The sequence below is a fragment of the Phragmites australis genome, chromosome 14, assembly GCF_958298935.1.
Source record: "Phragmites australis chromosome 14, lpPhrAust1.1, whole genome shotgun sequence".
Classification (NCBI taxonomy): domain Eukaryota; kingdom Viridiplantae; phylum Streptophyta; class Magnoliopsida; order Poales; family Poaceae; genus Phragmites; species Phragmites australis.
In genome coordinates this window covers 6,811,332-6,834,878 of record NC_084934.1, presented here as the reverse complement: position 1 = coordinate 6,834,878, position 23,547 = coordinate 6,811,332, and the positions used below count along the sequence as shown (strand labels likewise).

The 23,547-nt window shown below is 44.4% G+C and overlaps 1 protein-coding gene and 1 non-coding gene across 2 annotated transcripts; both read left to right on the top strand.

Moving 5' to 3' along the window:
* Positions 1-2,196: 2,196 nt before the first annotated feature.
* LOC133890863 (AAA-ATPase At3g28610-like) lies at positions 2,197-4,207 on the top strand. The gene is made up of 2 exons (XM_062331479.1): positions 2,197-3,017; positions 3,144-4,207. Exons 1-2 carry the CDS (start codon positions 2,389-2,391, stop codon positions 4,081-4,083), a joined length of 1,569 nt encoding a protein of 522 aa, XP_062187463.1. The 5' UTR covers positions 2,197-2,388; the 3' UTR covers positions 4,084-4,207.
* Positions 4,208-20,916: 16,709 nt separating this feature from the next.
* On the top strand, positions 20,917-21,055 carry LOC133891832 (small nucleolar RNA Z247). The gene has a single exon (XR_009904289.1). It is a non-coding gene; the product is annotated as a small nucleolar RNA Z247 (small nucleolar RNA).
* The last annotated feature ends 2,492 nt before the right edge of the window (positions 21,056-23,547 follow it).

The window sequence follows — 23,547 nt, the reverse complement described above, 5'->3', positions numbered from 1 at the left end:
AGGACGTGGATATTAAGAATCTTAAGCTACAAGACCTATCTATGTCTTTAATTGGGTATTATATTTTATTCGAAATATAACTGTGAAATTATGCTGTTATAATTTGTACGTATCAGTTACTGATCCAATAATTTATACAACGGGGATAGCGAAAACCAGAAATGGGTCCGACATCTACTGTGGTGTAGTGTTTTTAGAACCTTGTATAGATTCCATTAAGAAACAAGTTTTCTGGCCGATGCATGACGAGGTGGACTCTAGTGGTTCGCCAACTTTACGGCGACGTGGTTTCTCGTTGTTGATCACTGCATCGCGGTGGTTGATCAAGTCCTACATGAACCACCAGTCTGCCACGTCTGGCGGCATGCCAAGATGTTTTTTTCGATTTCTCAAATTTCGAATATGACTTCAATTCAAACTTGAAATTTAGGAGTAAACCCCAAATTGGACAACACAGTGGTTAGAAGGCTGTCTTCTTAGGGAGGAAACTGTTTCATTACAGCTAAGCTGAAAAGTCTCCTCTCACAAAAGAGCCAACAGTAAAATACAATATAAAGTTAAGCATGTATGGCCTGTTAGAATTTTCAGCAAAAAATAAATTAAAAATTTCCATTTTTGAGATTTACTGCTAGAAAATGGTAAAATGAAATTGGGAGGTCTGGTAATGGGGCACATACCATCTTTTACCAGAGAATTTAGAGATGCATTTCTGCTATGCTGCAGAGAAGAGCACATCGAACAGGTCAAAAGGGGATCGTCCACTAGCGGATCCAAGACTAAAATTGATCTATGACGGAAAATTATAGACTTAAGAATTGATCTATGTTACTAAGCATATTAACTTATTTATATCCAAAGTAAATGAATCAAAAGATTAACCATATTGCAATCATAGAAATAATACAATAATTGCATAAAAGAATACCTTAAAGAAGATCAAGTTCATATCATAGGAACATGCTGGCATAGCCCAAATAAATGACATGAATACAAACCTGTCAAATATGCAAATGTAAAAGTTCCCCGCAGATATGCTTACCACCTGAATTTTCTTTGGCTCATTCTGTGATGTTGCCCTTGCATAGATATGAATCCTGCTCAAGATCTTCCGAACAACAGGATCAGTGCAGACAGTATTGAGATCCAAACTGACCTGGAATGAATGGCGATATCTAAGCATAGCAAAGAGCAGGTCTGGACTGGACTGGGCTGCTTGCAACTGAACTGAATGCACCTTTTTTTTGGGTTGCCCAACTGGAGGGCAGTGACTTGCACGGAATAATGAACCTTGCCTGCAACTTTCAGGAATGAGCATCTGCATTCCATATCTGTAGCAGCTTCCAAGCACTGATTTCACCTTGGCTTTATTGCCCATCAAAACCAAGTGACAGGAAATGCAGTTTGATCCTCCCATCACAAGTGATGCCACGGTGGTAGCCACAGCACATGATGACTTTGCACGTGTCGTATCTCCAATGCAATTTATTTTATCTGTGACCGTGGCACTTGGTATCTGCAATGCAATCCATTTTCTCGATGACATACAAAGTCGACTAGAAGCACAGATATGACGCTGTCTCAAAGGGAACTAGCACGTCAATTATTTTCCCTCGGCCCCCTCAGCGCTCACCGTGTCTGCTACAGAAAAGGTCATACTCTTATTTAATATTAATCTATCTATTAATTCTCTCGTATACTTTATAATTTTTTATCTATTTTTTAAATATGAATTTTAATACAAATAAACGGTTCGGATACCAATGCATTCACAAGAGCTAGGAAATTTTCCTTCCGTCCGCTACAGCACAAGATCCATGCATCTCCCTAAGCTCTCTTGTCAATGCTGACACGTGGCCCTGTTACCACACCTCCCGGTTTCCTCTAACCATTTTCCATCGGTAAATCTCAAAATTAGAAAATTTAATTTGTTTTCTACTGAAAGTTCCAACGTGGCCATTTTGTCAGCTTTCGACGAAGACCAACGACGTCAACGAGGGTAGCTTGCTGATTCGAACGAGATGCGACCGGCAACCAAATTGTGTCGCTCCCTGGACAAGTGGTGCCGTCGCTCTCAGTTTATACAAAATGTAAACTTTTTTCTGTTTGTACAGCTCATATATGATCATATTTTTGCACAAATTTGTGCCACATCTACGAATATTTTTGAACAGTTTTTGAAAACTCAAAGGTATATAAACCTTTTTGAATGGAAGTTTGTAGCTCCTGTGGTGTCGATAGTACACGAGACCACAAGTACAAGTGTATATCCATTCTCGCACATCTTCTTCTGAGGCTCTAGCTCCTTAGTGCTTTGTGTTTCTGAAGACACCCTTCGTTTTGCTACGTTGCTGGCGCCACCGTCGCAGCCGACCACAGTCCACAGCTATCATGGCCGAGCCCGGCAAGGTCGTGCGGTGGCGGCAGAGGGCGTTCTCTAACTTGGGGTCGGTGTTCACCAACTTCGGTTCGCTGTGGTTCCTCCTGGCGCCGCTGGCGTCGCTGCTCGCGACCTACGCGCCGCGCCGGCTGTTCCAGACCTACTTCAACCTCTTCCTCCGCCGGCGCGTCCGGCGGCTGCTCAACGTCGTCGACCCCTACACCACCGTGGACATCTCGGAGCCCGGCACCGACTTGCGCTACTCCAGATACGGCCCCGTGACCGACAACGACAGCACCTACGAAGAGGTCAAGGCGTACCTGAGCGGCGCGTGCTCGCAGGACGCGCGCGAGCTCCGCGCCGAGGGCGCCAAGGAGGGCGACGGCCTCGTCATCAGCATGCGCGACGGCCAGGACGTCGCCGACGAGTACCAGGGGGCCTCGCTGTGGTGGTCGTCGGTGTTGGAGGAGGACAAGCAGCGGACGGTCAAGCGACGGTGCCAGCGCCTCACGTTCCACCAGCGCAACCGCCGGCTCGTCGTCGATGAGTACCTGCCGCACGTCCGCCGTCAAGGCCGCGAGATCCTCTTCAGCAACCGCCGGCGCAGGATCTACACCAACAACAAATCAATGGACTCCTTGTCAGTGCCTCAGAACCAACACAAACACAAAATTAAACGTCTTATTTCTGTTGATTGATTCAATCGTGACTCTGAATTGGGCAATTGTTTTCTTCTTGATTTTTTTGCGTTGATTGATCTAAGCAGCAGGAGCGATTCCAAGGCATGGAGCTACATCAACTTCGATCACCCGACGACGTTCGAGACGTTGGCCATGAACCTGGCCAAGAAGCGGGAGATAATGGAGGACCTCGACGCGTTCCGGAACAACAGAGACTTCTACCAGCGCACCGGCAAGCCTTGGAAGCGCGGCTACCTCCTCTACGGCCCGCCGGGCACCGGCAAATCCACCATGATCGCCGCCATGGCCAACTACCTCGACTACGACATCTACGACGTCGAGCTCACCGTGGTGAGTAGCAACCTCGACCTCCGGAAGCTCCTGATCGAGACCACCAGCAAGTCCATCATCGTCATCGAGGACATTGACTGCTCCGTCGACTTCACCGGCGACCGAGCCGCACAGCGACGACCGCGTCACGACAGGTACAGGGACGATAGGCCCCGCGACACGGTGACCCTGTCCGGCCTGCTCAACTTCATCGACGGTCTGTGGTCGGCGTGCGGCGGCGAGCGGATCGTCGTGTTCACCACGAACCACGTAGACAAGCTCGACCCGGCGCTGATCCGGCGCGGCAGGATGGACATGCACATCGAGATGTCCTACTGCGGCTTCGAGGCGTTCAAGACCCTCGCCAAGAACTACCTCGACATCGACGCGCACCAGCTTTTCGGCTCCGTTGATGAGATACTGCGGGAGGTGGACCTCACGCCGGCCGATGTCGCCGAGTGCCTCATGACGGCCAAGCGTGCAGGCTCCGGCGAGCCTTCTTCCTGTCTTGAGATTTTGATCGACGAGCTTAAGAAGAGGGCAGAGGAGAAGGCAAAGGCCGAGGCAGAGGCGAAGGCAAAGGCTGATGCAGAGGCGAAGGCAAAGGCTGATGCAGAGGCGAAAGCAATGGCGGAGGCAGCGGCCAAATTGGACCGTGCCGATCTACGGGAAGAGGATGGTGCAAAATATTTCTGAGATGTGAGGACACTGGAGAATTTAGGAATAAGAAATATATTGTTAACAATGCTCACCTAGATGTATTTTTACGAATATGCGTATTCAGATAACTCAGCTATATCAAAGTTCACATTTAACAGAAGGGGATGATGTTTTGTTGTGGTCACGAATATTCAGTGTTGCTCATCAAATCATCCATCTTGGGCAATCTGAGGTTTTGTGTTATATGATCCAAGGGTGAAGGGTTTGTGGTTTTGTGCAAAGAAATCTAAAACCTGTGATATGTGGTACAAGTGGTCAAGCACCCGGTGTTTCTTAAAACTTGATCATTTTATGTAAGATATGTTTAAATAATGTTCCATTAATAATTTAAACTTGTGTAGCTTTGCCTAGCAACTAGAGCATCGTCAGCAAGTGGTATTTAACATCATTGACTGATTATTGGAACATCGATCCATCGAGGAGTTAGTGCGTGCAGCATAGAGTCACCATCGTGGAGTTAGTGCGTGCAAACGGGGTCTTGATCTGAAGATCACTTTTAAGCGTCACTGACATCAGCTATTTCCGTCACAAAGCAGGTTTTCAGTGTAACAGAAAAATGCGGCACGGGAGGTGGTTTGGTATACAACAGGACATGTTTGGTTCATCGTCAATTATTGATATGCCATGATTTTTTTAATAGTAGGATATATTTTCACAGCTTTCTTTTAGAGGCAGGGTCGAGGAAGGTTGTTTTGTGCGTGTCCGTTCCGTGTATATCCATGCGAGCGCTCAGGCTTGAACGCGGGTTGGCTCGAGCACTCACGCCGTCCTTACCAACTGGACTAGCGTCCGGATAGGACATGCTATGGTTCAATTTCGCTACAGTTTCTTAGATGTCTGTTCTGTCACAATCATGGTTTGCCACACTTTCGTATTCCTAAGGCCCATGCGTTATAGACATTTTTTTTCCCAACTGTGAGCACAGTAGTGATCGTTTTCTTCACCACAATGTTTATCGCTGCCGCACTTTACCTAACTTGGTAGTGACGGTATCAAGGGGCCACTGTACAAAGGAGCTGGAGCCTGAGAAGAGGGAGATGCACATCAAGCAGTTCTGAACGGAGATTAACGCCTAATTAATTGGCCGTCGTATCATGTTCTGGTGAGCAGTCACTGTCGTGGACGACGTCGATGTTCTTCGTAAAAATGGCCTAGACCTTCTCAGGCTCATGGAAATCAACTGCGTGCACATTTTTTTTTCTGAGGACGTGCAATGACGTATGTAGGAGAATAAGTTTTACACCTCGCTATCCCGGTCAGCAGACAAGAAGCATCCTAATCGATTATTAAAAAACAGAAACAACCTGCAACCGAAACTGAAGCCCTTGACGATTCCTAAAGCAACGGTATGCGCTGCGAAGTCCTCTTATGTAGCAGTGAAGATCACACAGATCCTATCGTGATTGCCGTAGAATTCAGCATTTGCCAGCTTACGAGACTTTTGACTATTACCACGACACTCTGTGACTATAAAACAATAGAGGAAAACACTAAACATCAGCCACTTGGCTCGAAAATAACCACTGGGAAAGATCAGAAATCTTGTAGTGCAAGCATCCCTCTGTATATATGCTTGCATCGGGGATGGCCTTATGTGCTTAATTTTAAGGTACACGTTCCATATCTAAGCTTATCTGGTGGTCTGAAAAGTTATTAATTTCAGCAGTGACTACAACAGATTTGGCCTACTGTGATAAGATTTCAATAGGTCAAGAAAGAGAGTATTTTAGTGATGAAAAATACCTTGTGATGAAATATTAGCACCATGCCACACGTTATGTATCGACTGTCACTAAATGTCCCTTTGCAACAATTTTTTTTTTTGTCTGTCGTCACAAAACTTGTAGCCGGTCAGCTAGAAGGAGATATAAGTTGTCATCATCGTCAGTGCTTTGTTTTGTGGCAGAGTGTTGTTATTCATTCTGCATTTGTTTTTCACAACTAAGCAAATGGTGACAAAACAAAATCTTCGTTGACTACGAGACTAACAAATTTTTCCGACGGTTTTTTACATGTGGACAACTGTTTGTAGTAGTATTTTGTTAAGTATCTATCATAACTATGAATACTGAGTTTGGAAATAACATTGTTGGTAATTTACTAGAACTGTCGGGAAAGATACATTTATTAGGAAAACTGTCAGCCACTCCAGAAAAATACTAAAGACTGTGGTTCCATACTCCAGCTACTCCCATGTAGCTGTTGGTATCAGTAGACTATTAGAGTTGATCATATGCAGTGATGAACAAGTGTTGATGTGCATGAAATGGATAAATTAAGGGCGTACCTGTAGTAAGAGATAATGTTGTTGCTGTAGAGTTAGGGTGTACTACTACAGAAAGGGTTATCCCTGCCCCTTTTCACTGTAGGTTTGGAAATAACTGGTAGTGATAAGGTATCGTTGACAGTTTATAAGTTGAATCGGTAGATCTAACCATGAGCCTTTAGAACCGACAGTGATAGTTGATATCACAGCTGATTCTATCGACGAATCGATAATGATATCAACTATCACTGCGGGTTAAAAAGCTCATCGACAGAGCAAGAATTGAGCCAATACGAATCGATAATGGTAATCCTTATCTCTACCGGCTCGTATTCCAAACTAGCAGTGATAAGGATTATCATTGCAGGTTCATATGCTCATTGATGGAGCCATAATTGAGCCAATACGAACCGACAATGATAATTATTATCTCTGTTGGTTCATATTTCAAACCGGTAGTGATAATGCTTCTATAAATCCTGAACCCGTCTCCCTCAGTCCATGACACATCTCACTTCGCTCCTAATCTCCTTATGAAGCCGCTCCTGAAAGGGTAGTGGTGGTCGAAGTTGTGCGATGGTCACCATCGCCATTGCGACCACCTCTACCCCTTGGGCCTGGTTTCCATGTCCTCTGAGCTCATTGCTGTCTCTTGAGCCCGAGCCACCTTGTGATCGCCCTCGTTTCCCTGATCCCTCGCCATCGAGCCCATCGTGCTCCCAATCTCTAGAAGCTGCTCCCGAGGGGTAGAGGCGGTCGGATTGGTGTGATGGTCACTATCGCCATTGCGGCAGCCTCTAACCCTTGGGCTCGGCTTCCACGTCCTCTGAGATCGTCGCTATTTCTAGAGCCCGAGCCCGTCGCCCCATCTCCCAAGCTTGTAGCCTCTTCTCTGAGTGTTCAACCTAGATTGTGGCAATAGGTAGATCTAAATGAGTGGCATAAAATATATTCGCTTCAAGATGATTGTGTTTTTGCTATTCATTTAGATGTAATATTGTCACTCGAATAACACAAGATGTAAAACAGATGGCGCAAGATGGCTGTACCAAGAGCTCTATGACGTATGGTGCAATACTACAAGCCTAGATCCTAAGCCGAATAGCTCCTGGTACAAAAACTTTGCAACATCTATTCCTATTTGTCATTGTGGTTTCAACAAGGTTGTAGTTTAAAATTAGGATCAAGTTTGAGTGTGAACATTTTGCCATTCATGTAGATATAAAATACTCTACCACGAATATTTTGGTATGGAGTCTTTGTCTAAGCAAACTTAGGTAGATCCCTAAATTGAAGAGTTTATGGTAGAGTATTTTTACACATGTGGATGAATTATCATTGCGAGTTCTTAGCTTGAACCAACAGTGATAGTTGGATTATACTATCACTGCCAGTTCATAAGCCGGTAATGGTAATCCATGATTATCACTAAAACTAATTCACTGCCGGTTTTAAAATCGGCAATGATACTAGTTTGGACCAGTGATAATAGCATATTCTATAGTAGTGGCGGCAATTGTTGAAAAAGGCCTCATGGCCTTTGTGGTGGATGTGTGGCAAGTACTCATCGATGACGAGTTGGTGTTGGCGTTGGTGGAATGTGAGATAGTGGTAGAGGCGGCCACCGAGCGCGTCTTGACTTTGCCGTACCACCGCATCCTCCTTGGCCTCCACTGACGACTATTGTAGCACGGTGACACAGAACTCGTCCACCAGCTCCTTCTACTTGCCACACAAGTTGAGCACAAACCCATCCCAATCCATAATGCTCTTGACGCGAAGCGTGTGTGGCAGGTAGAAGAAGCCCCACATAGGGATTCTTTTACCTATAACTAAAATTTACCGGAGGTCACTGGTAAACATGATTTATCAGATATATTGGATTTATCAAATCAAATTAAAAAATCAACAAGAAATAATCAAATTTAAACTTTGATATAAAACAAGTAAACACCATAGGAACATAAGATGTCAATTAGCCTCCTAGTTGTAATCAAGATGTGAGGTCTCGAGTTCAAAATTCGTGCCTAAGATTTTCTACCGTTTAACTGTGGGACCACATGTCAAGATGCAAATCCTAAAAAAAAAACTGCCTAAAAGGACTCAAACACTAGACCAAGCCTATGGGGAAAAGTTGCTTTGGCATTACACCGCAACTTTATTTCTTCTTCACTACCTATCTGGTTCATTTTATACCTTCCTAAATTCAAATTTAGTTTAAATATTTTGACCAGTTTAATATTTTACCGAGACCCACTAGTAATGCCGGTAAACCAGGTTAACCGGATTTTTTGGGCCGAACTTATTTTCCCTGCTCCCACGAGCGCACCACACTCAGGTACACCTTGATCTCATCATAGACATCGTTGGACTAGATATGGTTGTCATCGGCGTCGCGCCTGGTGGTGTCCGTGGTGACGTAGAGGTCAATGAGGGTGAGCAGCGTCTTGGCGTGCGACCAGTCGTGGTGGTTATTAAAGTAAGACCGGAGCAACCACTGTGGCACATTGGATATCAGTGATGCTACGATTAACAACACCATCGTTAAGGACATCTCGACGTCAGCTGTACACAGTTATCATGACTCATGTCGGACCCCACATTTGGGTTCCACCGTGCATCTTGTATCAGTCCCTGAATCAATAGCTGATATGCACATTTCCAATATATTTGCCATCATAGACATACTTCGAATACAATACCTGGATTAAAGTCTTACACAATATGTGCAATCACATAGTTGAATAATAGACTCTTGTCGATGATCTGTAAATGAATGCCAAAATATTTGAAGGTAAAAATAGGGATACCTGCAGATCACATAATAGTATCGCAAAGAGACACGGATTTATACAGGTTTGGGTCTCCCGAAGGATAACAACCCTATGTTCTTCTTGCCTTGATTAACTTGGGAACAGATGTTACAAACAATATGGGGTGTGTGTATCTAGTCTTAAGGATCTTGGCGGATTTCTCTATTTTCTTGGTTCTAAGCCTTAGTCGGATGATGATGATTTCTGCTATGGATCTTCGATGGCTATATGGTTTCTACCCGACTAGGCTGGATCTAGGGTTTCATGACTTTGTGCATCTTGAAGACTCAAGTTTCTCTGCTGTTGAAAGGCTTGTAGGCTTCAATTGGCATGGTTTGGACGTACCCTATCCCCTCCTTTTATAGTCAGGGTTTGGTGGGTGTAAGCAACCCGGACTCCTTCAAGTGTATCTTTCCTGTATCATAGATCCTCTAGATATTTGGTTGGGACTTGCCAAATATAAGGATGCTTCCTTGTTGGGTACTATTGCTTACCTGATCTTTATCTACATGCCTTATATACTCCATGGCAGTTACGAACCATACCGAAACGAGTAAAGGGCATGTGCAGCTTGGGTATCCCTCATAGATATACCACATTTATAGAATATATAATAAATAATTATATATCCTCGTTAGCTAGCCCCCCAACTCTGCTTAGAAGAGGGTAGGTAGAATAGAAGTAGTCGGGAGTCTAGCTTTCGAGAGCCAAACTGGTTGGTAGATTCCCATGACTAGAAAGTAATGTTCTTCCTACTCAGGTTGATCATCCGAGTGTATAGAACATTTTCTAGTCATGAACCTCCACCACCCGAACCAAGCTCTATTCACTATGACTTTAGCCAATTGGGTAATACGTCTAACGGTCGAGAACTAAAGAGTTGCATTACCTTTTTCTGTGCATGAGGCATGCATTAAATGCGTACAACTTCTGAGAGGAATTGATTGGATTAGGTAGTTGTCCACCTACTCCATTGTCATGATTGCCAATCCTGACGCCACTAGACACCTTAGCTCACCGTACATGCTGTAAAAAATTGCAGGGCACCAATATCACCCTTATAAAATCATGGGGTACTAGACGTTTAGTTCCCCATCTTCCTTTCACTTATTTAGGGCTCTTTATCTTCCTGTGAGAACCCTCTCCTCCTTCATCATCTCTGATGAAACCCCAAGCTTAGGGTCCCAGAATCATGTTGTCGTCTTCCTCATCCTCCTCATCCATCCATATTATACTACCACCACCACTGCCACCCTCAGAGGTCATCATGATATCTTATATAGAGGAGGTGATCAAAGAGGTAGAACCCCTAGAGGACACCGCTAGCAGCAAGTAGTTCTTCGTGGATGTGCTCAATGGTTTTGTGTACAAGGAGGGATTAGAGGATGATGTCATAGATCCCCACGACTGGGATTTATGGCCAGTTGACATTGAAGAGGAAGAAGCGACGGAGGAGCTGGAGGAAGGCCAAGTTGATCAAAGTGATCATACCAAGGAACATTCCTCGCCTTTTTCCTCCTCCAGCGATGGCGACGAAGATGGAGACGAGGCAACAACCATGATGCCACTGTAGAATGAAGGAACAATAAGCATAGGTTGTTTTAGGGTAATTAGTTCCTACCAAGTCTCTGCGTTGACTTGGAATATTTTGTAAAATGCCAAAGGTATCCTTTTTGTTGTAAATACAATGGAATTATCAACAATCATACTCTTCTTTTCAAGAAATACGACTTTATTATGTGTTTCTCGATTGATTTTTCGTGTTTACTGCAGAATCTCCATAGTCAGAAATACGAACTTATTAAACTACCCAAGTTCCTCCTACTCGAGCAAAACCTCCGACTGAATAGAATGGTAGCCAACAACTAGATTTTCATGACTGAATAGAATCTCAAAGATCACCTACCTCTTGTGTTCCTACTCCCAATAGATGTTGCATTGATCACGTGCACCTGACTAGGGAATTAAGAAGGGAGGAAAACACATGCAGTAAGCCCTTTGAAATTTGAACCTTAGAGAATCTTTCCATACTGGGTAGGAGTCGTTAGCTCTTGGTTAACCCTGTAGAGCACCAGAAGTGGGAAAAGATGTCAATCACGAAGTGGACGGTTGGGCGTGGAAACAAAAAAGTACCACGTGCATCACTGAGCCATTGGCCCGAGCCTTCCCTAAGAAGGAAGTTGCCTATAGTGATTTCCACTTTATAGACTCATGACCCTTGAGCCCCCAAGCGCTTGAGCTTCTTGACCCTTCTTCAACCTCCATGCATCGAGAGACTTTCTCTTCTTCTTTTGCCCTGGCCCCTTCAGGCAAGCCTACGTGGGAGACATCGGAGATGTTAGAGGTGCACATGTCCAAGCTGGAGAAGGGCGAGTTAATTCTGCCACTAGATCTCATTCTGTGCAGGACGAAAGATAAGGAGGACATCCCATCCCTGAGAATCAATGAGATCGTGGTGTTCGAGGCCTTCGCATAGTACAGATTTCGCCTCTTGGCTTTTGCCTTTCTCCTGCAAGTTCTCACCTTTTATGGTCTTGGGTTGGTAAATCTGATCACAAACTCCTTCACCATGTTATGTGTTTTCATTCATCTCTGTGAAGCTTTTTGGGCGTTAGGCCTCCTCTTTCCCTATTTCGTTACTTTTATGTGCTAAAGCAAATCCCGGCCAAAAAAGTGGTTGGGTGTGTCAGCTTTTGCCTTCGCGAAGGCCACACGAGCGAGCATCTTGACATTAACACCAAATCATCATTAGGAGGGGGGGGGGGTTGGTTCTCACAATTGTTCTACTGTGAGTGTGTCAACCCTGGGCCACTCGAGTACCGGCATGCTAGATTAGAGATGAAGCCTTGTTAGCAAGAGAAGGTGGAGCTGGACCCTCAAATCTAGATCCTAATCAAGAGTATTAAGGACTTTAGATCTAGATCCTATCAAGAATATTATTCACACCTCAAAATAAAAACTCTTAGGACATCCTCTTATCAAGATGTGCCAAATTCTCACTTTGTAGCATGTTTAACCCATCACCCTCTCTCTTGACTTGCCAAATCTCAGGGTGAGATTCTTTTAAGTGGGGAGGATTGTCACACCTCAAAAATCCTAATCTAGTCTTTGAGCATGCACAATCATCATGATATCATGTTTTATGTGGTTGATTTTAATTTAAGGGTTAAACCTATTTAAAAAATGATATGTTATTAATCAATGCGCGTTTCCACCATATATGTATATTTATATTTATGAGTGGAAATGGTTTAGAGGTAGTTAGAAAGACCATAAAGTCATTTGATAAGGAGAAGAAAAAGAAAAGGAAGAAACACGAAAAAGATACTTCCCGTGGTCGAACTAGGAACTCCCACGGTCTGACCGCCAGAAGAGCATCATTTAGAACCACCGACTGACGCTCACTCGTCTCTCTGGCTCATTTCACTCCTCACTCACTCTCCTTCACCCAAACTAAGAGAGATAGAGGGAGAGAATCACCTTGACACCCAAAGATTGATGTAGAAGACTTCCCTGAGCTCACTGAAGGCTTCCCCAAACTTCTTCCTATCGTCTTCTTCGCCAGAGATGCTTCCACGTGAGTTCTTCCACCTCAAGGCCAATAACCACCTCGGAGCCCGATCTATGAATCGAAGCTTCCCTAGAGTTGGCTAAACCAATAGAAAGTTTCCCCACACTGAGATGAGACTTCCCCTACCTTTTCCCCATTGTTCCCGAGTTCTAACCGGTTCCCATTTCATTTAGACCCGAGCTCAACCCTAGCCATGGACTTCATCCACGGGGTTCTCGAGTTTGGCCCCGTTCATGTTACCCATATCACCCAAGAAACACTTCCTTAGTCTTCTAGAGTGTTTTGGTACCCTTCATGGTTGAAGGCATCGCCGGAGCCTTCGCTAGCGACCTCGCCGAGATGGCGTCAGCCAGGGCAGCGGTTTGACCACCGCTAAGACTGGTCTGACTGCCAGTTGTGACTTGGCCAGTCAAACCATCAGTCAAACTCCATAGTCAGGAGTCAGCTTGTCACTAGAGCTAGTCTTACCACTAGACCCACGGTCTGACTGCCAGACCTACTCAGTATCATTTTCTTCTTTATCCGACCCCCACAGTCTGACAGCCAGCTACTCAATACCCTGTAACCCTAAGTTGTCTTATACGAGATTCAAACCTTTTCTTCCCTAATCGATTAGCGTTCTTTTGCAAATGATTCCAAAACATGGTGCCTTTCATGTCATTCACGATCATGCACCATAAGCATAAATTTAGCTAGTCGATGTCGGGAATCGGGTAGAACCTATCTTGTTGCATTTATCCCTATCTTATTATTGTTGATCACAATCCTTGTAACCTGGGGATAACCATGATAATATCTAACTTAAAAATTTATCTAAAATGCTTAGCAATACAGAGGTCACCGGTAGAAGTTGAGCGGTGGAATTTTCCATCGTTCATGAGCTATAAGCTTAATTACTTTCACGATGATAATAATGTTGGGATAAAGAGTTGATGAGAATGAGACGAGATGTGGGCAGTGCTAGGAGTAGGTTGAGAGAGGAACCTGGATGCCATAGACTGCTTGCATCGTTTAAACACCGATTGTTAGTACCGTTGGCTTAAGCACCTTTCCGTCCTACCACATATTCGTATATGGGATGGATGAGCCAAGTATCATAAGTCACCATGTTCATTCTACTCATGCACCCGTTATGTCAGAGAGAGGGCTTGTAGAGGCACCTGAGATTGCTCCGGGAGTAGATCTAGGTGGTCTCCACATTCTCGGGCATGGGAACAAAGGTGCGGGGCGGGTACGTGAATGGTTGTCATGTGAATCATTACTTGCAACTAATGGGTTTTATGGAGGGTGGTCTCATGTCGTGTGGGTAAAGATGTACCCCTACAGGGTGTAAAATTAATTCATATTGTCACGCTCTCGATCATGAGCACACTTATGTCCATCCGCACCAGTCATAGAGTTACAATGGTGGTCATATGTGGTGTGTTAGGAGGTGACTAGTGAAGGTTTATGTTGGGGAGAGTATGTTTATATATCAGTTGTGGTTATGTTCTTATGGTCATGATAGGATAGCTTAAGTGTTAAGTTAGGTACGTGCTCACATGTTAAGTTGTAGGTTGAATTGCCTTTCTCATAATTCAATTTAACCTTATGGCCTATTTCTTGCTAATTCATCCAAATGCATTATCTTTGGAGTCGGGGATATATATACCCATATGTGTAAGTCTTGCGAGTACCTTTGTACTTAACGTGCTTTGTTGATTGTTTTGCAGGTGAAGTTTAGGTGTCGGCTACTTGTACCCCTCCCCGGAGAGCGGTGCGGTGATGAGTAGTCCCTATACTACTACTAATTCTGGTCGGTTGCCTTGTGGGCAAATGGCTCCACCGGTCTTTGTTTTCTTTAGATGTTTTTCCACTGCGATTGATGTATATGTATGTTAGATAATACTTGTCTTTTTTTTTAATTTATCAGCATGTAATCTTTTGCACTTTTGTATAATCGTGATGTTGTGATATACATGTTGGTAGAGATATGTGTGGATAATAGCTCTCATGGGAATTACCAAAGCACACATATTGGGACTGCCAGGATTGGATTCAGGTTTAGTTTTAAATGTAAAGTAGTTTATGTAGGTATCCAGTTATACTCTCTACTAATAACTTTGAAATAGTTTAAACAAGGTAACAAGGTATATCTGAGTGTTTTCAGTCCTAGGAGGGGCTACACCTCACTCCGTAGTACTTATCATTGTATGTGGTGTACCTTTAGTACCACACACCTTTTGGCAGATCGAGCCAGCAACCTCATCATACGGATATCTAATCCACACACTCACTCATCAAAGATACACATGCCCTGAGTCTAAACAAGTGAGGTCATTGCCTTACATATCCATGACCGTGAATACGGCTATTCGAATAGAGTTACACTCTGTAGAGGTTGTACACTTTATCCACACGATATGCTCAGCCTCCAACCGTTGCAAGCGGAGGAGATAATCATACCAAGATGCTTCAACCACCTTCCCTTGCTAGACTATACTACGAGACATCCCAAGTGCTTCAGGCCTACATAAGGGATGCGAGGGTACCACCTGGACCTTTATAAAGAGTCTGGTGATGTGAAAAAAAAAATCATTAGTGACGGGTGATAACCGGTATTAGTGACCTCATTAGTGACGGGTCGTAACTGTGACCTGTCACTATTGACTGAACATTAGTGATGGGTTATAATCTTGTCCCGTCACTAATGACTGATGAATATTTTCGTATTTTTTGGACACAAAAAAGTAAAAAAAATTCACCTGAGCCATCCCAACGCAGGCCCATCCCATATGCCTCACAAACTACGCTTTTTTCATATTGTTTTCAAGTTTGCGTTCCATGGGAATCGAACCCGCGACCTCCTCCTCACGTGTGTAGCCACCTTACCACCTCTACTATCACGTAGTTGTGATAGAAATCGGATATTTTATCCTTTTAATCTTCTTTGACGAAGGTCATTAGTGAAACGTTATAGCCATGACGCGTCACTAATGACTAATTTTGCTAAATTTTGTCGAGGGTTATAATTTGATAGGTGACCTGGAGTGTATTCGGTAAAATGGGCATAACTTTTGCATACGGACACCGGTTTCGACGTTTTTTTACTATACGGACATCTAAAAAAAAGTTACATCCATGTCTCCCTGACTTTGTCGGGTTTGGAGAATTTTAAGGCCAAAAACGGCTTGGAAGATTGAGTCCTCATCCCTGGAAATTTCTGCATCGTTTTCGGAACGCGCGTTTGTTCCATAGCTGACACACCTTACATCAAATTTGAGCAGAAATATACAATGGTTCCTATTCTAGTGCTGCTAAGGTGAGAAAAATAAAATAAAAATAAAAATATTTATGAATACCATTATTAGTGACTGGAGTTGGTCATTAGTGACAGATTACAAATTGAGCCATCACTGATAACTGGCATAGGATGACCCGTCACTAATGACTGGCCTAGGACAATCCATCACTGATGACCTTATCATTAGTAATAGGTCACAATTTGATATGTCACTAATGACTGGCCTAGGACGACCCGTCTCTATTACCATCAGTGACGGGTCATGTTATGACCCGTCACTAATAACCACTCATTAGTATCGGGTTTATATCCGGTCCCGATCAGGAAGGACATTAGTAACGCGTTCTTATTGGACCCATCATTAATAGGACATTAGTGACGCATGTTGAGTAGCCGTCACTAATGTGGTGTCTCCTTTGCTGGTTTCTTACGTAGTGAATAAACATTCTACAAAGCACCTAACAGACGCTTGGGTTCTCGTTGCTCCCCATGCCTTCTAGTAAAATGTCCAGCTTAGTCAGGAGATAGAAAAGTCAATTCCTGCTCATAACAAGAAGCATGGTTGCACTGGGGTGGTTTAGCATGACGATGCAATGATTCAATACTTATATGGCTGGGGTAGGCATCTTCAAGATGGCAATGAGTATCACACAGGTAACTTAGTCCCCAAGAGCATCCTCACTGGAGGACTACTCTACTTGCCCCTGTCAAATCAGTTTTCACTCATTTTTACACACCACCCGCCATATCCCACACTATATCAAGGATTCCACATTCACCAAAGATTCATGGCGTATGAGTTGAATTGATATTCAGTGAAGTACTATCTCCTAAGAGATGTATTCCATAAGCGACATCTCTGAAGAGATGATCCTAAGCATGCTAGATATTAAGGTGTCGTCCGACGTTAATATTAACAGGTAATCCTAAGGTGATATGGATTCAAAATAATGATGTTTTAAGATATGACAACTGTTTGATAGGATTTAACTAATGCAAGTAGTTGAAATAGCACAATACATAATAAGTCAAATTTTAAGCTGATGAATTAGATTATTGAAAATATGGGTTCAAAATGATCAAGGAGATAGAACTCGCCTTCTCTGAAGTCTTCTTCTAGTTCTTGGTCAAAGTTGGGATTCTCCGGTTCATCTATGAATTCCTTCGGTTGTACAAACGCGATTACGATTAACGACGACCTACGCTATAGAAGAATCAAAGAACACCAAATAGAAAACCAAATGAGTCCAAATGGATACCACATTGAGATGAAAAGATAGATCTCAAATTTAGATGAATTTAGGCGAAAGAATAGCTAAAATCAGAGTTAATACAGAGAAGTTATGACTCTAAAAGATTTAATCTAAAATTAAATAGAGAAATTACAAAAAATTACTATTTATGGGTGGGGCCAGTGCTGATGGGGCCACTGAACAGTACCCCCATGGGTCCCACTGTACAATACCATTGTGGGTCCCACTGTACAGTGACTGGTCTAGGGTTAAAGAAGAAAGGCCGGCCGAGTGGAAAAGATCTGGCCCGAGGTGGAAAAATGGCCTACAACCGACGCGACGGGCTACACAGTAGGCCGAGCCGGAGGAGGAGAGGCAAACATAGAGGTCATCACGGCAGCCTCACGACAGCGCTACGCTGGAGTCTCATCAGAATCGGGACAGAGGTAGTGGGCTACCAAGGGAAACCGCGGTCGGGTGACTGGGAAGCATGGGCAACCCGTTTGCCGGTCCCCGTGGACGGGCGGTGGCAGAGCACGCCTAGACGGTGGCCGGAGGAGGCTTAGAGGCGATAAGAAAATTTGGCAGCATGACACTTTTTTTTTTTCAGAAACGGGACCCACACTCATCCATTTGCAAAGGAAATGAACAAGCGCCCCGGGGGGGAATCTACACGTTCTTCGCCCTACAAGGAAGACCTAAGCTACCCTAAGTCTACACCGGCGTGATGGCCAGTGCATAGAGAAGGTGTAGACACCAGCGGCGAGAGACTCGCCGCCATGGCTGGCTTCGGCTTCAAGTCGGCACACCGTGTGAAGGCAGAGCAGTGAGTGGGAGAGAGAGAGATGGAGTGAGCTAGCTATCGGCTTCAAGTCGGCACACTGGCAGTGACTGGGAGAGAGAGAGAGATGGAGTGAGGGCGCAGAAGTCGCAGGTTAATCAATGCTGGGGAGCGAGCACTAGCACTAGCAGTTGTGAACAGAAATTGGGCGAGCTGGATGTGGGAGAAGACTCGCATTCGCGAGTCCCACATGTCGGCCAGGGAATAGAGGGGAAAGTGAGGACACATTGGGCTAGGCTTGCTGGGCGTAGCTCTGGGCATGAAGACCACTGGGGACGCTGGGCCAGGACGGCGTGGAGGCGGCCCACGCGCGGGTGCGGTTGAGAGGGAGACTAGTGGACTAGCGGACTGGGCTTTGTCGCAGCCCATGGTGCCAACGGAAATTAGGCTGGCTGGCCTTGGTGGGCTAGTCTGTTTGGGCTGCGCAGAGGAGAAAGGAAGGAGGTTTATGGCCCGGGAAGAAAAAGAGATAGATTGAGTTGGGACTAAATTCATATAGAGCCATTTGAATTTGGGTTAGGATTTAGACTTGAATTTCAGCTGAAATTGAATCTAAGGATTAGATTTGAATTTGAGAGATTCAAATTCAAATCTTCACTAAAAGAACCATAAAAACAATAAACCAAAAATGCATATGATCATCTTATTGGAAGGATTAATTTAGAAATTAATTTAGTAATCTCTGAAATACTTAGCCAAAATAATATATTTAAATATACACATAGATGTATATATATTTCCGTAATTTTATGTTGATTTAATAATTATAAAAAATTTTAAAAAGTGAATTTGACTATAATCTAAATACTAAAACTCAAAATGTTACTCAAACTCCCCTGACCGAAGGTAGGAATAGCATTGCCATCACCAGGGGCCAAGCCCCACTGATCCAGTTGGCGAACTTCGCTCAGCCAGTGCTATTCGCTAGCCCGATTGCCCTCCATGTAATTTTCTCTTACTTGGGGAAGTGTCTTTAGTACCTTATTTTTGTCTTCAATATTCTCCTTCTCTTGTTAGGCCATCTGGAATTGCGACACAGCTCTAGACACCCTCATCCAACTTCTTGCCGTGAAGGAGACCGAGATTTCCTTAGCTCCCGGTGCTGAATTGCGGAACTTGGCGTCGGAGCTGGGAGAAGAGAAAGCTCCTTTGGCCTCATTCCTTAAGGGAAAGGAAGATGCAGAGTCCCAGATTAGAGGCCTCAAGCTGGAGTTGTAGGAGGTCTAGGCCTAGCTCGAATCGGAGAAGGCTAGACTCCAAGAGGATCTATCTACGGCGGAAGCTGCCCGTTGATTGGGGGCACTGAAGCAAGACCTCACGGGTAAGTGGCTCTGCCACATGGCTTCTTTCTTCATGCCTAGTCGAATACCTAACTAAGGCATATTTCTTTCTCTAGCCTTTGCAGTCAAAGATGACAAGCTAGTGGTGTCACTGCGCATTCCAGAGGCACGAGCCAGCGCGGCGGAGGGGGAGGTCGCATCGCTCCAGTCAATGCTTGCACGTGTTGACAAAGAATTCTGAAACACAATGCAGGCGATTGGGTTGGACAGCCATCCTCGGATCCTCCTATGATAAGGATGTCTATAGGGTACGCTCAGCACTGGGAGATGTTGACGTGAAAGCTCCGAGAAGGCTACAATGCCACCTTCGCCGAGCAGGGTGTCGAGATGAACAAAGACGCGGCCACCTCCAGCCTCGCCGAGTTCGTGGGGATCGTTAAGAGTCATCATCCTGACTTTGACATGCAGATCCTCAAGCTATAAAAAGAAAAGAGGTCACTTGACTTTTTTGTTTACCTAAATCCAAAAGCTGGAGGTGGGGACCATGCGGGGTTTGCCCTATCAGAATGATGTGCGAGCAGCTTGCTGGCACGCGCTAACTAGCAGCCCCTGTGGTTATCCCAGATGAGCCACATAATCTCAAAATGTTCAGAACATTCAGTCGAGTTTAGTAAGGTTCAGTGAGTCTGAACTTTGTCATGCTATTGTTGACAGTGGTAGGGTCCGAGTCTGAAGGCCACGCTTGAGTCTGACGGCACTTCAGTATTGACTGCGATTCTTCCGATGCAGCCCCAACGTGCTGGTGACCTCAAACCGCATAACACCGGGAATATCTCTGAGGAGTTAGGCTTAGAATTCGCTAGGTAGTTTGCAGCAGAGCTGCTAATGTTTATGTATAAATTCTTGGTGATTAGTAAAGAACAAATGTGCTGCTTTTTGCATATCGATTGCTTGCCTATTCTTTCATGGTAGTCATAACCTAGATCCATTCGCTATGGACAGCACCAGTGGCAATCAAACACTCACCCCATCTCCTTCTTCATCCTCAAATCAGATCGGCATTCTTCCCACCCCCTCTTTCAACCACATGATCAATGTGAAATCATCACAAAACAACTATCTTCTCTGGATGGCGCAACTCCTTCCCTACCTCCAAAGACAGCGACTGATTGGCTATGTTGACGGCACAATTGCTCGCCCCAACACCACTGTCATGCAGGAAGACAGTGCTGGCGTGCCTCATATCACCGTCAACCCGGAGTACCACAACCGGTATCAGCAGGACCAGTTGGTTCTCAGTGCCATCCTGTCATCTCTCTCTAAAGAAGTCTTTGCAAGAGTGGTTGGCTGCTCAGCTTCACGCAAAGTCTGGACAAATTGAGAAGATGCATGCCTCAAGCTCCAGAGCATGTGTGATGCAAATTTGAATGACACTCGTGACAATCCAAAAGAACGACCTCATCATCACCGAATAGTTCCGCAAGGTAAAGGGATCAGCTGACACTCTTGGAGTTATCAGCAAGCCATTGGAGGATGAGGAGCTAATTGCATACTTGCTTCGAGGCCTTGGAACTGAATATGATCCTTTGGTGACAAGTGCCACCACAAGCACTGACAACATCGGTGTCAGTGATGTGTACATGCACATGCTGAGTTATGAGCTCAGGCTGGAGCAACACAACACTATGGTGCAAGTGTCTTCTGTAACTCTGTAAACATGAGTCGCGAAAGAGGGAGTTCGAGGAACAACCGTGGCCGAGGACGCGGTGGTGGCCAAACTCAGGGAGGACGTGATGGCCGCACTGGTTCTCTCCCCTCACAATCAACCAATTCTGCTCATGATGTTGTCTATCAGGTGTGTGCTCAGGTCGGGTACAATGCTCTTCGCTGCTAGCATTGATTTGATCACAACTACCAAAACGATGACAACACTAAGGTTGCTGCTGCCGCCACTAGTAATAGCTACGCCATCGACAACTAGTACATCGATACGGGAGCAACAGATCATATCACACATCATCTGGAACATCTAACAATGAAGGAGGTACACCGGCGGTGATCATGTGTAGGTGGCTAACGGAACATGTTTGTCTATCTTTTATATTGGGCATTCTTCGATAGCTGGACAAATTCAACCTCTATTCTTGAACCATATTTTACACACTCCTCAAATCAATAGAAATTTGCTGCTGTTCATAAACTTGCATCCGACAACAACGCCTTTATTGAATTTCACCCCAATTCCTTCTCTGCTAAGGACATGGCCACAAAAAAAATCATTCTCCAAGGCAAGTGTAAGAATGGGCTCTCTGTTCTCCCAAATAAAGCTCTTCATCAGGCACTTCTGTCGGCCAAGACCTCTCAAGAAAATTGGCATCGCCGCCTCGGCCATCTAGCTCTTCCCATTGTTCATCAGATCATCCAACAAAATAAACTAGGCTTAGATTCAGCAGAAGCAACTAGCCACATTTGTGATGCATGTCAACAAGGGAAATCTCACCAGCTACCCTTTCCATCATCCATTCACAAAAGCTCATTTCCTTTAGAAATAATTCACACTGATGTATGGGGTCTTGCAGTCCCCTCTATCAATAGTGTCAAATATTATGTTTCTTTCATTGATGATTATAGCATATTTGTGTGTATTTACTTTCTCTAGTGCAAGTCTGATGTTGAACATGTATTTCTTCAGTTTCAGAAATTAGTTTAAACCTCTCTCAATGCAAAAATTTGTTGTGTTCAATCAGACTAGTGGGAAGTATCATCGTCTCCACAATTAATTTTCTCATTAAGGGATCAAACATCAAATTTCTTGCCCACATACACATCAACATAATGGTGTTACTGAAATAAAACATTATCACATTGTTGACACTGGACTTACACTCCTAGCTCAGTCCCATATGCCACTAAAATTCTGGGATGAGGCTTTCTACATTGCTTGCTTCCTGATAAATAGAATACCTAGCCATACATTAGGCGATGACACTCCCTGGCACAAATTATTCAAGAATGAACCTGATTATACCTTTCTACATGTATTTGGCTCCATGCTGGCCAAATTTGCGTGCCTACAACACTAAGAAGTTGAACTTCAGAACCAGACAATGTGTGTTTCTAGGCTACAACTCATCTCACAAATGGTACAAATGTCTTGGTCTTTCTACAGGCCGTGTTTACATTTCTCGAGATGTAACCTTTGATGAGTCAGTGTTCCCTTTTTGTCACATCAAATCATCAGTGTAGGCACCTGTGTCTTCACACCATCCTACTATCCTCCTTACATTTTCCACCAAAAATCTGCAATATACTAAGCAAGCTCTCATCAGTCCAGAAAATTCTTCTAGTAGTCAACCACGTCCTAGCAGTCCAGCTGTAGAAAATTCTCACATGAGTGAGGACTTACCTACTCCTAATGCTAACCTTAACTTGCCATTTGCTAGCGTTTCATCTACAAGTGGTTCAGCTGACAGTCCAACAGTGCTATCAGACAATAGAGCATCAAGTGGAGGAAGTAGGAAATGAGTACTCCTCAATAGTCCAACAACACCCAATGTGTACCAGGATGAGGGACAATACTTGGCACCCCTGGGAGCTCACAGATGGCATAGTCCATTGGACAGGAGCTGTCACTACAAGACTGCCAGTAAACCGACAACACCCTTAGAATTAGCCATTTTCAATCAGGCTTTTGCCAATCCTCACTGGAGGGAAGCAATGGATTCAGAATACTCAGGTTTGCTCAGGAATAACACTTGGACCCTGGTTCCGCCAAGGAAAGGCATGAATTTAATTGACAATAAGTGGGTTTATAAAGTAAAGAGGAAGGCAGATGGGTTGGTTGATCGGTTTAAGGCACGTCTTGTGGCGAAGGGCTTCAAACAAAGATATGGGGTGGATTATAGTGACACGTAAAGTCCAGTTGTGAAACCAACTACAATTCGAGTGATTCTCTCCTTGGCAGTCTCAAAGGGGTGGCATATGCATCAGATTGATGTCCGAAATGCATTCTTGCATGGCCTGTTGGAAGATGAGGTGTTTATGCAGCATCCACAGGGGTATGAAGATCCTCATCATCCTTCTAATTATGTCTATAATCTTAAGAAGGCACTGTATGGCCTCAAGCAAACACCTCGAGCTTGGCACTCTTGGCT